Source organism: Nestor notabilis, unplaced genomic scaffold, assembly GCF_000696875.1.
Source record: "Nestor notabilis isolate BGI_N333 unplaced genomic scaffold, ASM69687v1 scaffold15912, whole genome shotgun sequence".
Taxonomy (NCBI): domain Eukaryota; kingdom Metazoa; phylum Chordata; class Aves; order Psittaciformes; family Psittacidae; genus Nestor; species Nestor notabilis.
In genome coordinates, this window is record NW_009917121.1 from 30,923 (window position 1) to 48,143 (window position 17,221).

Below are 17,221 nucleotides of genomic sequence, written 5' to 3' on the forward strand. Positions count from 1 at the left end.
GAGTGGTAAGGAAAGTAATGCCACTACAGCGACGTCCAAGGTCAGTGCTACCGAAGTCACCTCAGAGGGCTGTGACGCGCAGCAAGGCGGGAACAGTATCTGCTAAGGAAAATGTGACTTAATTTTCCTCTGCATGCTAAAGAATAATAATTTCAGAAATATGAAAACAGCACAAATTGTCATTTCAGCAAATCCCCTGGATTTACAGATGGTTTCAGTATGTGACAGGCTGACTTTTGAGCTTCAGAATAGCATGCCAATGGCTGCTTGTGCTTAACTGCCAGTGTACCTCGCTTGCGCGAGCTGTTATCCAAGTTGCTCGTGCACAAGCTCAGGAGCTGTTGGAGAGGCTGGCAATGTCTCTGTGCATCAGATGCATGCATTCGTAGCAGACAAATCCTGTGCATGAGATTACTCCCTTCACCTGTGAAAGCCTGTGTACATCACCTACCATCCTACCACCTCTGACTAAGCAGCTATGGCTTGACTTTGCTTTGCGCAGCTCTGTGCTGCACCTGGAGTGTGTGGCTTTCCCACGTGAACACAATGCTATGCAAATACCCAGAGCCTTCTCATGTGTTTGATTGCCTCTCAGTAAGCAGTGTGATTTCCTAGGTTCAGAACTGTTGCAGGGGGTTTCCTCCAAGGATTCTTGGGACTTGATTAAATGAGAGTACGAAGATAATATATTCCAGTTCTGTGTTAGACTACCAGCAGCATTATGGGATAACAGAGACTGATGTGTTAAGTACAGGAGGAGGTTTTCCTTAAAAGTACGTTGTTAGAGTTGGTATAACCTGAATCTGAATACTCCTTCTTTTGCATATGTATACAAACTTCACATCGGTCAAAGATCCAAAGAACAGAACTGAGAGAGCTGTGTGTGAAGGATTTACACAATACACTAGCTCCTGCTTTAGTGCCTGGCTACCAGCCCATGAGCAGCACTCTCTAAATCACACCATCCTGATTTACAGGCTTAAGCTGTATGTATTAACAAAGCAATTACCTGTATGCGTGTGATGAGATTATGTGTGTGTGTGTGTGAAAAAGCACAAGTGGGTCATAGGTATTTAATGCTATTTTCTTTAAAGTTGGAGTTGACCATTTAGCATACATGAAAAGTCTTACCATGATAAACCATCACATGGCGAGCAAAAAGTTAGCAGTATTTCCTACAGGTATGATAAAAGGGCACTTACTTACCTTTTAGCAGTGACAGTTGAATTTGGTGATGGAATGATTCTCACCAACTCCAGTCTTAACAAAAGCAACATTTGACCCCCAAATTTCGGTAACTGTTTTTCAAGTCAGGGTTTGATTTGAGAAAATTTGAGTGCAATAAGAAAAGTAAAATTAAATTATCAAACCTCATGTGACCTTGTCTTAAGCATATTCCCAATGAGCTGGCAAAAGCAAGTAAATTCACAGTGGAATTTATTGCTGCTGTTCCTTCCTATCAGTTCTACAGACAGCCAGACCTCACCATAGGCATGTAAAATCTGTACAGGGTTAGTTTCCTGGGAGTTTGCCTAACTGTTGTCTGCTTCCTTGGGTCCTAATATACCAACAGCAAGCAAAGGAGCAAAACTAATGTTTGATGTGCGTAATTGTCTGAAAAAAAGCGACAGTCTGGTACAGACAGCTCTCTTCATTGTCAAGTAATAGGAATAAAAACAGGGACATGGGAAAGATGTCATTTCCCATTGGCATGTGAGTTTTGGGGTGCTGGTTTTCAGAATTTTCCCAGATCATGACTGGCACTGACATTTTGGGAGGAAGAGGAGGATGTTGAAAAGAGTAGCACGTGGTTCTGGGCATGCAGGGAGGAAGGAGCAAGGGACGCAGCTGAGGCTGGGATTGCCCTTGGACTGGAGACCGAGGAAAAGGTAGGAAAACTCAGGAAGCAGAAAGATGCAGAGTGTGCTGAAGAACAGAAAAAGCAGAGTGACCAGGCTAAGAAGGGTGATGCCAGGAGATGATGCCACAGCCAGATCTTTGGGTCTGAGCTGAAATATGTCTATCTCACGAGCAAAATGGCTGCTGTCCTGTGGCAGTGATAATTTCTAAGTATGTGAACTTCAACTGTGTTTTTTTCCTGCATGTGATTTTACACAACCCACTCTGAAATGCCATATTTGTGTATTTTTTTTAAACCCTGGCTGATTAGACCCTAGTTCGTCACATCACTGTTTTTACTCCCTTCCTCCAATTAAAGGATGTCATGGAAAAGTGCTGTGTAAACAGAGCTTTTTCACTAAATGCAGTGATAATGACTAGTTTGTGTCATGACAACACTGGTGAAGCACTTTTCTTATTTTCTCACAGGAGTTAGCATTCTGCATATCACTTTTGGCATTTCTTATCATACTACATCATCTTTGGAATCTGATTCAATACATGATTTGTACTTTCATGGGTAGGAAATATTTCCTTTTACCATTAACTAACAGTTCAAATAGTGTCTGTGGTGATGTTCCTACATGGTTTTAAAGGACTTTTTCCCTTTATTCCCACCCAAAAACATCATGCTAGTTCACAATACAAGCTGCCTAAAACATTTTTTCCTCCCGCCTTGGAAATGCCACCCTTCATCTTACTCCTGCATGGTCAAATATTGCATTGCTGGTTCAAAGTGGAAAGAGAAAATTACTTCCTCAGATATATGGGCTTATATTTCAGTTGCTGTTCAGATGACCAGCAGGATAGAGAACCTGTGGTTTGACAGGAGATGTGAAGAGCCCCAGGCTTGTTCAGTCCAACAAACTGGGGAGGAAGATCTGGAAGTTTATCATCAGAGGGGTAAACATCAGGAAGCAAAATCCACTGAATAATCCTGCAGCTGTGATTCCCACCATGAGCAAATCACTGGTGCTGCCAAGTGGGGGTGTCTCAAGCCCTGCTCCATGAGGTCCCCATGGAGAGAATGGAGAGACTTCCCTCACATTGCAGCCCATACATCACACCCCACATGCTGGGGCGTCCTCTTCAGGTCCTCTTCCCACCAAAGGCATCCAGAGCTGTCCCTCCCACATTCCCAGTGAGCATAGAGTACCAAACATGACCTTCAAATGCACTCATATGCAGCTGGGGGGGATCCCAACCCTTTAGACACCCAAGGCTGTGTGTGTGTTTTTAACTATCCGTGCTTAAAAAAAGGGAGTTTTGTGGGCAAAGGCATTTTTTTTCCTTTGGTCTCACTACTTAAGAGCCGAAATACCTGTAAGATCAAGGACTAAGAACTTCACTACCCAGTGAAGTTGTCCCAGATGTAAATACTGTAAACTAAACCTTAAATATTCCGTAACATTTCTTCTGGAGTAGCTCCTTTTTAGTAGACTCTGTCCATGATTTAGTTCTTCCAGCTCCAAACTGATGCCCCTGTTAGGTAAAACATATGTGTATATTCACTTTCCAAAGTGATACGGCTGATCTGCAGAGAATTCTGTGTTATTGCTGCGGCATTTAATCTTATCCACTGAAGACTAAAGACCTCTGACACAAATCAACAGGAGTTACCTGCGGGTATGTGCTCTAACAACAGAAGAATTCCATTTTGGTCTATTCTTCAACATAAAAATGCTGGGTTTTCCCTGCTTGCTTCTGTACTGCGCTCTAAGCATTGTACATGGTAGAGTGTATCTATGAAAAATGTTAAATTATTATTGAGCTTTTATGTGCAAAAATTCCAGCACTATGACTGAAGTATATCTCTCCAAAATAAAAGGGAAGAGAAGAAGCTATCACCTATGTTTTGGCCACATAAGTTATGCAAAATGATGCACTGTCTGGTGGTAATGTGAATTTGAAAAGCATCAGACACTGTGATTCTCAATTAAATTTATGGATCATAGTTTATTTTCATTTATTTGTGTTTGGTTTCAAAAATTCATAGTATTATTACAAAAAGACATAAAGCCTATTGGTACTCCTGGAAAATCAGGCATGCGAATAGCATTACGCTTTTTTTTTCCTTCTCTTCCTTTTAAAATTCAAAATACCTTTTGAAATTAAAAATAGACAAACGCAGAAAGCTCTCATTTCTACCATTTGAGACCTCTTTCTGTGTGGTGTCTAGTGACAGCTTTATGATTTATTTAATCATGAAGTAGAAAGGAGGTGAGGGAGAAAGGCATTTTGGACTCTATTTGCATAAAAATGATTTTCTTCTCCAAGTGTAGTGAGCCAGCTATTTAGACAGTTTACGCATCTTTGTCTTTCATGTGAGATATCAGGTCACAGCCCTTTTCTCTTTTTCTGTGATAAGCCCCTGAAAGCCACATAATAAAATCACTTGAAATAACTGTAATAATAATTTATAATAATAATATAAATCTGCGTGATTCTTCCCATAAAAGCAGCATATATGTATTATTTTCAACCTATTTTAATAGAATGCACTGATAGGGATTTCCTTGCCTTTTAGCAGCAAAAAGAGGTTAGTTCCACCTATTAATTCCCAAAATTTACTTTATTTAAGGGCTGCTGCACTCTAAGAACTTTCATTGATGCATCAATAAATTTCCTCCAGGGTGCAGGAGGGTGTATCAGCAGGGATACAGCAACAGGGGGTGCAGCCCACAGGTGTATAGATTGCTTGGTCTAAGAAGGGATGAAAGGAGATGATTCAGCATGAACAAAATAGGTAACTCACACTGGAGAGCCACATCCCGCTTGAGGGAGTGCCTAAGGCAGAAATATAATTACCACAGGCTTCTTCTGCGTCTAATGGAGGATGAGAGGCATCTCCAGTAAGACAGACATTTCACTAACTGCTGCTGGTTCACGCTTGGCACCTCTTCACATCTGCCTGCTGAGCGTAAGGTGACACTGCTCAGCATCTCAAGTTGGGGAGGTCTTTTGAAGTGAATCTGACCCTCTGCAGATGACAACCAGGAGCCAATGATTAAAGCACTGGGAGTGGGAACAACATCAGTGAACTGCCTTGCCACTGTGGGGAGTAATGTACTAGGAGAGGGTGACATAGATGTTAACAAGCAGCCTTTTCCCGTGCTTGGGAGAAACAGATCTTGGAGTCCAAACCAAAAACTTAAGAAAGCTTAGAGACAGTCTGTGTGATGGGTTACAGGAGGTGAAGCAAATCTTCACCAAGTCTTATGTTGTCTTCTTGCGTTCGGTCTCAGAAAAGAGGCTAGGAAGAAGAGCTAGGAAGAAGAATACATATTTTATGCATTAGACTTCAGAAACTCATTCACCCATTTGGCATTTCAGGACTCAGGCATGTGTTTTTGTGCTTTGTATAATGAAGATTACTGAAGGATGCTACCAATGGCATACAGGTGTGGAACTTTAGGCATATGAAGAATGATGTGTGTGTTTTGTAAATGCTTGTGGCATCTAACCTGTTGGACTGGCACACCTGAAGGGGCATATGGCTCTTCACACTTTTAGAAATCTGACTTTAAAGTATGCATTGAGTCATTTTTAGTAGTAAGATTAGTCTGTAGGAGTGTTGAACATCTGTCACTTCTAACAGTGCAAATGCCCAATACTCCCAGCTAACAAGCCAGGTATGCAAGCCCCTCTTGCTGTCCCAGCTTTAAGCAACCAAACATGAAAAGCCGGCCTTAAATTCTGCCCTTCGATTCCGTTGTGCAGACCTCTGACAGCTAGAGAAAGCCATACACATCCAGAACAGTAAAAACACTTTCCAGCAGTGTGTAGTCTTTTAAAATATCTTGCATTGCAGAATCACTCTATCCTTTCATTTGTAACAGAGGAATATCAAAAACCAGCAGTGACAGGTATTTGTCACTGGAAAAAGGCAGATCCCAAATTACCTTATATCTGCTCAAATTATTTTGTTCTGGTTAAAATACAGAGGGGAATGGATGTGTAGGGGAAATTTATTAATTCTTTCTCTACTCAGATTTTTGTAGGCAACATCTCTCATGCAGTGACACCGTATAAATGTGATAGAGTTTATGAAAGTCTTGTGTTTGCCTTGGTGTCTGGTTATTCAGTTTATTTCACCTACCATGAAGTACTGGACCCCATATTCTGTTGCTCAGCTGTCTGTGGCTCCAAAGGACTCAAGCACACACATTTAGTCTGAAAGGAAATGCAAGTTAATCATCCACAAACAGTATTCTGATCTAATTTCCCTTCACTGCCAGTAAGTTCAGTGCTTTAATTCCATGAGGATATAAAATATAATCAGGACTGAGCTCTTTGGGAGGCGAAATACTAATGGAGTGGCCTATGTTAATCTTGTTTCATTAGTTTTAAAATTTTCTATTACTTGCTTGCAACCTTATGCCATCTGCCAGAATTACCATAGGGACAATCCTCTCTGTATTCATGTACTGTAGTTCTCTTTTCCCTGCTGCTGAATACTTCAATTTCAGCTGGTGATCCTTCAAATATTTTTGCATGAGACAACTTTAACTCACATGTCAGAGAGGTCATTACTTAGCTAAGTTTTAGCCCATTGGTTGTCATGTCAATATGCAGACAACACAGACAAAATAAGATCATTCAAAACCAAAATAAGCCCAAGATAAATCATGCTGTGCTCGTTGCCTGTGTGCCTCTGCTTTTCCACCACTCTGTAAAAGGTATGGTCCCAAATTTTAGCATAGAGCTGCTCTGGAATGATTCCGCAAGTACGGCAGTGGTACGCAAATAATCACTTCTTTTCTCTTCTCTGAATTGGAAATTCAGTCTTGCCAATCTGCTCAGGTAAGGAAGCCCTTCAAGAACTGTTTGTTCAAGAGAAGGCAGTCTTGCAAGGCTGGATCTGGCAGGAAGGATGCTAAGCAAGGGTGTCTCACCCCTCTGGCCCACTCAACACAGCATTCCCACAGTTTGCTCCCAGAGTGGGATGAGAAGTTTGTTAGCATCAGCAGCAGGTGCAGCCCAGGCAGCGCTCCTATGAAGCCAGCTGCTGCTCCAAAACCTCTCTGCTCCCTGCCACAATTGTTTTTAATGCTAATGAAGGATCTGGGAATGTGGAGAGCAAAAGCCAACTCAGTATTCACAATCTAGGTGTTGGTACACTTGCACTGTATCTTTTCTTAGCTAGAAAACTGGATTTATTTCTGTGCTGTTAAAAAATCTGGAAGGCTTGACTGAATGAAAAAAGGGTCATCTATCCTCCATGAAGTCAGACCTTTTGCAGGAGTCCCTTGAATCTGCTAGTGTACAAGCCCTAATTAAACTCAGTTTGAAGTTTCTTCCTAAACATCTCTTAAATTTTGCCTTGCAAATAAAGAAGTGTTCAGCCTGTAGCTGAAATGCAGGACAAACACTAATGCAAGAAACTCAGTTAATGGTCAAAACAATCTGCCTTTGCTTCTCTGCAATTTGACTTAGTGATCTGGCACTCGGTTATAGCGGCTGGGTCTGAGGCCACTCAGGCTGATGTTCAGTTGGTGGCAAATTCTGCCTCTAACTTTCTGGTTTGTATCTTGACTTCGCGCTTCAGGTGAGATTTGTTTTTTCCTCAGTTTAGCAAATACATGCAGAGAAAATGAGGAAAGTCTTGACTGTTCCTCCTTTAACACCTCTCTCTCCTTTGCTTCTGAGAATTATTTGGGTGATTCAGAGGCAGCAGAGATGAGTCGTGAGGGCAATGCATTAAGACCAGCTTTCAGACAACAGTTTCTCGTAATTAACATGAGTAGCAAATACTTCACCTGAAGTTTTACCTCCAATAGTCTGTGATTTGTCTGGTGAGTCACAGATACCATCTGATTTATGTATATTTAATTTTTTCAGTCCATTACTAGCAAAAAGACCTCCACAATGACAGAGTGGACAAAATTATTTATCCTGTTCAAATTAATACAAAGCCAGGCTCACCTAGACATTGTCTTTCTCATTGTCTAGCTCATTTAAATACAGAATTCTACTTCCACTTGACCTCCTCCTCCAAGCATTGCTCATTCTGCTCATTGTTAAGGCATTCAGAGAGGAAAATAGAGTGTAAACAAAAATATTTCTTAATCAAGGATGAACTGTTCCTGTTTTACATCAGATTATGGTAGATATATGTCACAACAACACAATCCACCTGTTTGTGAAATACTTGGTTAGTTATCCTACTGCTTTGAGACAGTTCAGGCTTTCAGTGTAGTCATACACTTGTCTATGAAAAGCAGTGCTTGTAGTCTGGTAACTATTAGAGATGGATCAATATTTAAATTCCAACCTATCTGACTGAAAATCCCACCGGTAGTAATTAGTAAACTGGCCTGAGTCCTTGTGTTCGGATATTGTCATGGCACTGCCAGGCTTTCCTGACCTGTGAGCAGGTGCGGGGCTGCACTGCAGTACCTGCAGACTCAGTGCCCACCTACCTAGCTTTTGAAATGGACATATAGGTTGGGGGGTGGCATGTCCAGCCAAATTGAAATGTTAAAAAAGGGATATATCAAACAGCACTGATTCCATCTTAGATCCCTTTTTCAGGTGATATACTTTACTGACATCTTTACAATAATCTTCAGGTCATTAAGTAAGAGACCAGTGACTAATTCAGAGAACTTGTTAGCCCAGGCTACTGGCCAGCAGAGATAGATAGGTGCTGCGATGTGCAAACCACACTGCAGATGTCCAACATAGATGTCACACCTTTGACTGAGCAGAGAATGAAGATCTCATAACCCCAAAGAATAAGTGATCAGAATTTCTCATTGCTCTTTTTAATTTAGAGAGCACCCTATAAAATATGCCTCAGTCTATCTCAGTCATCGAAGGTGGTGATTGAAATACAGACCCAGCCTCTTAGAGCACTCCTGGCTCAGCACTTCTACACACAAAAGTGGCTTTTTTTCATGATGAAACACATGCTGTATGACTAGATCTATTACAAAATGCCTTACTGAGGAAAGGTAGTTGTCATTTCCCCCATCACTGCTGGTGAGAATTTACAGTGTCTGGCACCAGATTTATTTTTTAAAAATGAATTCATGTTTATATTCATACACAATTTCATAATTTAATTTTATAAAATAAATAGATTGCTTTTTTAAAAAATAAAATGGAACTGGTGCCTGCCCAGACGCAGGTCAGTTCCAAGCTTGTCTCTGGTGACAGTTGCCTGTGATCTGTGCTCTGTAATGATAACTGTGACTGAATCTGAGGCTTTAAGAGCAGCATTTGTCACAGCTTCCTGGGGCTTCACCTGGGAACAGGGTGAGGTGGCAGAGGGAAGCTTGATTTAATATGTTGCACATGGGTTGACTGAGTGCTGTGAAGCAAACTAGCATTGCTAATGGGCAAGCAAAGATTACAGTATGAGCTGTGATACAACAGACATCTGTCTGGGAAGTCACGATGCTACTCACTGAGCAATGTATTGTTGAGATAGAGTCATTTCTTGGCTACCAGCTTCACTTGCTGTGGTTGTAGCAAAGAGAAGGTTCAGGCAACTGAAGACATGGAAAAACGAGCACTCAAAGTAAAAGGGGCAGCAGCAACAGAAGATGAGGGAAAAAAATGTTCTAACTTGTGGCCAATAATTTCTTCTTCTGTTTTGTGCTGGCTTTAAAGAATAGCAACTGGTTTAGCTGAAGTTCCAGCTTTTCTTCCTGCATCTCCATCAGTGTGGTTTTGTCTCTCAGAGGTGTGCTGTGCCCACAGCTCGTGTATACCCCCCGCTCCCCACCATATTCTTACAGCAGCCCAAGTCAGTCTGTCAGTCACAATGTGAGCAGCGCTCCAACCCCCAAGTGTGGTATGTGTCTGCACAGCTCACAGCGATGCTGGCTCCATTATCTGATCCTGTGAATGGAGCTCTGTGTGAGTTACAGTCTGAACTGGCACTTTGTCTCATTCACTGGATTTACAAAAATACCCTTTGCAGAGAAAGAAAAGCTTTAAATTACAGTAGTCCATGTTACTCAAAGGAAAGACTACCTGGCAGAGCCATGATACTAAACCATTACTAGGTTTGCTACTTCTCCTGAAAGCTAATAGCAAAGTTTCCCTGGCATGTGTTAGATGGGTTAGTGCCACAGAGAAGTTCTTGGAAAGTGTTTACTTCACATTTAACTTGCTGATCTGAAGTCATATCTACTTGTCTGATAAAGCAGCAGTAGGAAGAAGAGGGGACAACTGGTAGCCTTGAGTAGCTTTCTGGTACTGGTGGCCAGTGCATACCACTTACTCCTCCAGCCTCTCAAGATGACCCTTCCTTTGTTGGAGGGGAACAGAAATGATGGTTGATTGATCAGGATGTCCTCAAAAGCTTCACTCTGAGAAGGATGAGAAATGATGTGTGGACAGATATGAGAAAGACTGTTCCAACCAGGCAGCCTTAACATTCATATGATTGTAACAGTCTCCTCTTTGGCTTCCCCCATTGTCCTGGACAGTAAGTAGCAGGACAAGGTTTTATGCAAATATACTGTTAATCATTCTCAACAAAAAGTAATGCCAGTGAGGTGCAGCTATGGGTGAAATATTACACAAGTATATTACTTCAGGCTTTTTTGTTTGAGTCATGAACAAGATAGGTGAGATAAATAAAGGAATTCAATTTCCTTAGTCCCAAATAACAGTTAGAAGAAAGCTGCTCTCTCACACCATTCTGTAAAACTGTTTCCACCACTAATTCAAGTGTTTGGACCTCCATATCCCATAGGAGACGTGTGGATCCTACGTCAAAAGAAGCTAGCAGGGCTGTTTTACTCTGAAATATATTTGGCCTTTTTAAGGTCATTTTATAAGAGACATTGCATTAGACATTATGCACATAATGTTAATTGTAATCTAATGAAAATCTATTGAAGAAAGGCATTTCTTCCCAATGGACTTTTAAAATTCATTACTGACCACTATTAAGGGAGTGACATATCTAGTACTGTGACTGATGGATTTTGTCTGTGCATATTATTTTGCCTGCTAGTATATGCATTTCTGTGGCAGGCAATTGTGGCAATTTTTTTAGAGAATATTCTCTTGGTTCCCCCTAATAAAAAAGAAAAGATCCCTACAAAATAAGCAGCCTCTTAGCTTGAAACAATATTGTTGTGATATATGTGACAGCTGCCAGGTGTTACGCTGAAGGAGCTAGACTGCATAAAAATACAAAAACAAAATGCTTGAACTAAAGTTTAAACTATTTAAAAATAACCTGTTGTGCTCCTTTTGTTTCCGCTGCCTGGAAGTGTTGAGTGCCAGAAGTGTAACACTTGACATTTGAGGCAGACAAACATAGCCTACAGATTCTGTGATTGCTTTGTGACCAGCTAGCATTTTTTAATCATGCCTGTTCTTGTCAACACTGGGGGTTGTTTCTAAACAAGTCAGCTAAAATATCAGAATTAAGTTTAATTTCTCACTCCTTTTCTGAGGCTACAGAAACAGTAGAAGCAAGAAGCTTGTATTTTCACTGCTTCTCTCTCCAAGACCCACATTTTCCAACATACTCACACTCTTGCTCTCTGGTTGAATTACTATAACAATTATGCCGCTAAGGGTGTAGATCCATTTTTGTCTGTGGCAGCAAAGGTGATTCAGGAGTTTCTTGCCAAATGGCCCTGCTTCTTATTCCTGTCCAGATGCTACCACTCACATGGCATTTGTGCTGAGGCAGCTGTTTGTTGGGCTGTGTTGGAATCAAATCATTCAAATGGTCCAGGTTTAAAAATACTTTCCTTCACCTCAAAAAACAACACAAAATTGATGTCATTCCAGTGACATTCCCATTCTTAGTGCAGCCCTGCAAACAGCTGCAGCAATGAAAATGGACAATGAACCATGGAGGCAAAGCGAGAAGAGACGGATGGGGAGCCGAGGGGCAGGACCTGTTTTGGTTACCGTTGTTGACCCAGAAAATATTCATATAGGTTGTAAACAACCATCCCATTCATCTGCATAGTTGTAAGAAACAATCCCATATCCTAGGGCATACTGACTTCTAATAAGCCCCCTGCATTCTTTTCTCACTTTTTTCACTAAAGCTTTCCCATCAATTTGCTCAGAACTGAGACCATGACACTACAAGATGGTTTGGAGAATTCAGGAATAGGTCAGGTGACACAAAGTGTTCAACTACTACAAATCCACTAGGTAGAACCATATTTGTTTAAAAAATTGTGAGATAATTTTTTCTTTGCCAGCAAAGGCATAATCTAGTCTCCTGTGGACAGCATAAAACCAGCAACCATTTTTGTTTTCTGATTAATTGCAAAAAATTGTGATCATGTAATTATGCTCAATCCAGATAAAATACACTGCTGGGTGATCTATAGCCCTGGAGGAAACAACCATTTCAGCCTCTGTTTCTTTTACTTCTCTCATCTCTCTGCAAGCTGGTGTGATATAACCTCTGAGAGTGACAGAGATCCCGCTTTATCAGAAGTCATAAAGAATAATCAAAAATTGCCAAAGCAAAAACCAAAGAAGACTATGAAGACCCTTCACCTTTCCTCCCCACTTCCTAAATTTAAGTTACTGACCTTGTAAAAGTGATAGTGCAGTCAAAGTTCTCAATTCCTGTCAAGCAGTTTTCAGATATCCTGAAGTATTTGACTGAAACCTTTCTTGTGTAATTACTTAAAAGCCAGATCTAGTCTAACCCAGTCACCAGGAGTGTCTCTAGAGTCAATAGAAAGAAAAGGGCACCTCCAGAGGGCAACCCACCCTATAGACACTTCTAAGCATGGTACAAATCACTCTGGTTGTGCTTTCTCTCATCACTCCCATTAGAGAGCATGAATACAGCTTGCTTGAGCTGATATCTGATTTCTGGATGACTCAAGTTTGGTAATATGGATCCCAGGCTTTGTATCTAAAGGCTATGGAGCTTAATGGCAGTAAAGCAGAAAACAATGGATAGATTTCATTTTGTTTCAAGTATCTGGAAGATTTAGACTGCTTATTTTTCCCCAGCATAAATGGGATAACTGCTAGACCCTGATAAATGAAAACACTATGACAAAGCCATCCTACTCCCTCCTTTCCCCCACTCCACACCCTTTACAAGAACTGTGTACAGGTTTAGGTAGTGCTCTGCTTAAGGAAGCAAATGCTGAAAGATGCTGTATACCTGCAACTCTGGTACAACTCGCCAGGTTAAACTCTGAGATCCTTATACGTGCAAATTTTAGTGTGCCAGATGCTGAGCAGTGCTGAATAGCTGCTTAGTGGGAGCTGTGGTTGCTCAGCACCTCCAGAAATTTGGCTTGTGAACTTCAACCTGGACTTTGCTTATGGGAAAAACAAACACAGCCATCAGTCATGCAGGGTGTGCTTCCCTCCCTGCTTCATGAGCTAGCCTGGTGAAAATTCCTGGTGCTTATTGAGAGCATCATCTGATGTCACTCAGCACCACAGGGGAAAATATAAATCAAAGTGTAAGTATTCAGCACTCTCTCAGCATTGGCCTAATGTGATTAATGTAATCTGAGGTAAACACTTTAGTTATTCCTTATTACTGTTAGGGACCCAAATCAAGGGTTGGGACTTGTTATTCCAGGTAATGTGAAAAACAGCCCTACCCATGAGATCTCCAAGACTAAGATAAAGTTTGAGTAGAAGCTTGACAACAGTTACCTAATAGCAATGGACAGACACAATGAAGTGTTGAATCTGAACCATCTGAAAGGCATGTGGCAATGGCTGTGCCATGCTCAGCAGAAAGCTTTTCTCTGGCAGCAGAGCAGGGCTGCAGTAATAGGGAGAGTGAGGTGATCTGAGATGAGATTGCAAGGGCCTGCAGAGTGGTTGGATGCCCTAATCCTATTGCCACTGCATCTCAATTGGCAATTGCTCAACTGACAGCCCTGCTTCTGCTTTCTACCTTTCAGAATCACCTCCTAGTTCAAAGAAGTTGTTTTCTGCAGAAGTCCACAGCTGAAATCTGTGTCACACGATCTCAGCAGAAGGTATAACTCTGAGTTGTGTGGGCTGCAGCTGGAAGGGAGGAACTGACTTAATAATGTGGACAGAGTTGCTCCTGGCACCTTTTGATACTCTCTTGCCTCACATGAGGATAGCATACCTCAGCCACTGTATGACTCAGAGCACAAATACTAAACTGTCACAGGTGTGAAAATGCAAGTCTAAAAGCTGTCTGGGCGTGATGGCAAATGATTGCTCTTGGAAAGATACATCGAAGTATTGCAGACTGGCGGCCTGCTGTCCAGCGAGGTGCAGGGAGTAAATGCTTCATCCAGCCAAACCCAGTGGGAATATGTTGGAGCTCTGACATTGTTTTGCTGACACAGGAAGATGTCATCACAGCAGAATATGAAGGAGTTATATTATGAAATGCAAATTCGGCAGTGATGCAGGCCAAGATTGTTTGTTTGAAATGCAGTACCAGCAGAGTTGGTTAACAAGGTAATGCAGTCATCTAGCCAGTCTAAGTCATTACAGTGTAATTTTTTTCTTATTATTAGGTTAGGTCCAAATTCTATGAAACAAGCTACTTTACTTTAAGTCCATATATAGTTCTTTGCATCAGAGTTAACCTTAGTTTAATGTGTACTTCTGGATAGTAACTGATTGGAACAGGAAGTGGAAGTGCTAAAGGAAGCCCACCTTGCACAAGTAGAGAAATTACAAGGTACCACTGTGGTTTTAAGTAAAAGAATAATAAATATACAGGAAATTCTTTATTAAACCTCCTGCCAGTCCTGTTCCTTTGCAGAGTGAGAAGTGAGGAGGCCGTCCATTGCCTCCTTATACATACTAGTGAAGGCTCGGTGCTCAAAATTGCACAACCAATTTCAAAAGAATTCTTAGCTAGTTCAGGCACTCCAGATGTCCTTCAAAAAAAAAAAAAAAAAAGAAAAAGGCAAATTTTTCAACAGAGGTCTAATAGAACACTTGCACTCCTGCATCTACAAAGATCTAAAGAGCATGGAATCCCTTACAACTCAGAAAGTCTAGCCATGTATTTACTGCCGATACCTGAATTTTATAATCAGGTTGAGACGTTTGCATTCAGCACTTTCCAGGGCTGAGAGGCAGATGTTCTATAATCAGGACTCAATTAACTACCTGCCTTTTCAGCTGAAGATCTATCCCCACAGGCCCAAAGGTTTTGCATAAGCTTGGGAGATGACCCTTCTCTACCAGTATTGCTGAAAATGGACTTTGGTATTCAAGTAGGCAGCTGTTTCTCCCAGGTTTTTCATCATGCTTGTACTCTTATTAAATGCATTATAAAGTCAGCAAGCAAAAGCTGTATTCTTCAAGATCCTTGTCCATAAAAATCCTTTCTGAGCCATGTATTTTGCAGCAAATAATAGTGAGCACCTTGCTTTGAAAATATGAATCTGAGTAAAAGATTAGTCCATATTTCAGACATTTTCTTAGATAGCATTTCATTGGAACAAGTAGGGCTATTCCAGTCTAAAACAACTGAGGATCTGCATCTTAAAAAGGAGCTGTGAACTCTAATTACATATAAATAAAGAAATAGGGAGCTATTTTTTTCATACTTCCATGCTATCTTGTTTGTTGGTGTCACAACACTTGAATAGGTAGTAACTGGAATGAAGCCCAGTAGCAAATTTATACTTAACATACCATTAGCTCTTACTAATTCCTGTGGTACACTCTAACATTAAGCACTTGCGGAAATGCTTGAGAAAGTCATCCATTCCATGCTTCAGTTCCTCACAAGCATCCCCGCTTCATTGTTTTTTCCTGGGTATCTCTGTTAGCACTCACTGATTTGGTAACCTCCATTTAGGACAATATTATAAATGATTGAGACATGTTAAAATTCACTCTCATTTTCCCTCTGTCAAGTGGTATCTTGACATCAAACAGTTCTCCTAAGATCATGATAAAGTTCCCAAATGAAAGTGAAATCCTGCAGAGAGAAGGCTGGCAGTGTGGCAATTTTAATACTAAGAATGTAAAATAATTTATGTGCATGTCTAGGAATATAAAGAAGGGGAAAAAATCCTGTATGTTGTAAGTTAAATAGTGGTTTTAATGATGAAGACACAAGGTATTTTTTAGCTACCATATCACCCATTTTTATATATTTTATCTTTAATAGAATTTCAGATACTATCAGAAACGAGTCTTCATTCTCTGCCAAAGGGATCTGAAAACACTGGCACTATTAAAATATGTCTGCATATTATATTGGTCTGTTAACTATTCAGCTAATTTTTAAAATATTAATGATTCCTGTGATTAGCAGTTGCAGCATATCATGTCCAGATTCCCTTTTTTACTATAAGCACAGGATACCTGTGCAGACAAAACCAGAACTGGCCTGGGATATAAGCAGAAGCTTATATTTCTGTATTATTTATTTTCTGTTCTTGGGCTGAGTGAAATTGAAGTGAAATAAATATTAAAAGACTTTAAAGGAAAAAAAATAAGATAAAACGCATCACATTCAAGGCAGATTTCATGACAGCAGAACAAGGATCATTTTGAGTGGCAATGCACTGACAATAACTTTTGGCTTTGGTCCACATCAATCTGGAGGCCCAGCTATGCAAGCCAAGCTGGCTCTGGATTGCTTCTAAGCAGGCAGTTATCACCTTCAGTGCAATAATGTTCCGGAAGTCCAAATCAGGATTAAGCCCTTTGTACAGCTGCGAAATGGCTCACCCAGTGTAATTCTCCGTCATCTACTGTCCGTGGCAAAAGTCCTTCTGACTTCTCTGGCATTAGAGGTCTTGCTCGCCTCCCCAAATTTTCCTGCTTCCTGCCTTTCTTCCTCTTTCCCACTTCATTCTGGTTTTCTGCATGTTGTGAAATCTTAAGGATTCTAATGCAATTCATCTCTTCCTTTTCCATTTGTCAACCTTTCCTTCCTTTACAGACTGGTTCTGAACCGTCCCCTCAAGGACGAGTGGAGGAAACTCCCTTGAGCAATGAGAGGGGTGACGAGCCGGCTCGTCATATCTTCTCCTTCTCCTGGTTGAACTCACTGACTGAATGATGACTCACTCTGTCTGGCTTCTGGTGTGCTTCTCCTCTGAACGACCACGAGCGCAGGCAGCCTGGCTGCAGTCAACAAAGAATCTGCCCTGGAAAGGGACATCCAAGAGGGTTTTGTTCCCAGGAACTCAGTTGACCTCCACATTGTACCCAGCCCTTGAGATGATGGTCCTGAGAGATGGGGCCATGGGGACAAATTACTATGCTGTATTGTACTCAGAGTGTTTTTCAATAATTTCTTGTTTCCAGGGGGAAAATAGCATCACTTCAGCTGTAGGCTGAGCACTGCTAGTGTTTTGTTGCTCACTTTTTTGGCACATCCCCGTGTAGGTGT

The 17,221-nt window shown here is 41.1% G+C and overlaps 1 protein-coding gene across 1 annotated transcript in view; it reads left to right on the forward strand.

The window, feature by feature from the left end:
- The window catches only part of TRIM55 (tripartite motif containing 55), a 37,107-nt gene extending 20,219 nt beyond the window's left edge, over nucleotides 1-16,888 (forward strand). The window contains exon 9 of the mRNA XM_010024949.1: nucleotides 16,769-16,888. Within this exon, the coding sequence (XP_010023251.1) occupies nucleotides 16,769-16,888 (120 nt within the window). The remainder of the gene's footprint in view (nucleotides 1-16,768) is intronic.
- Nucleotides 16,889-17,221: the final 333 nt, after the last annotated feature.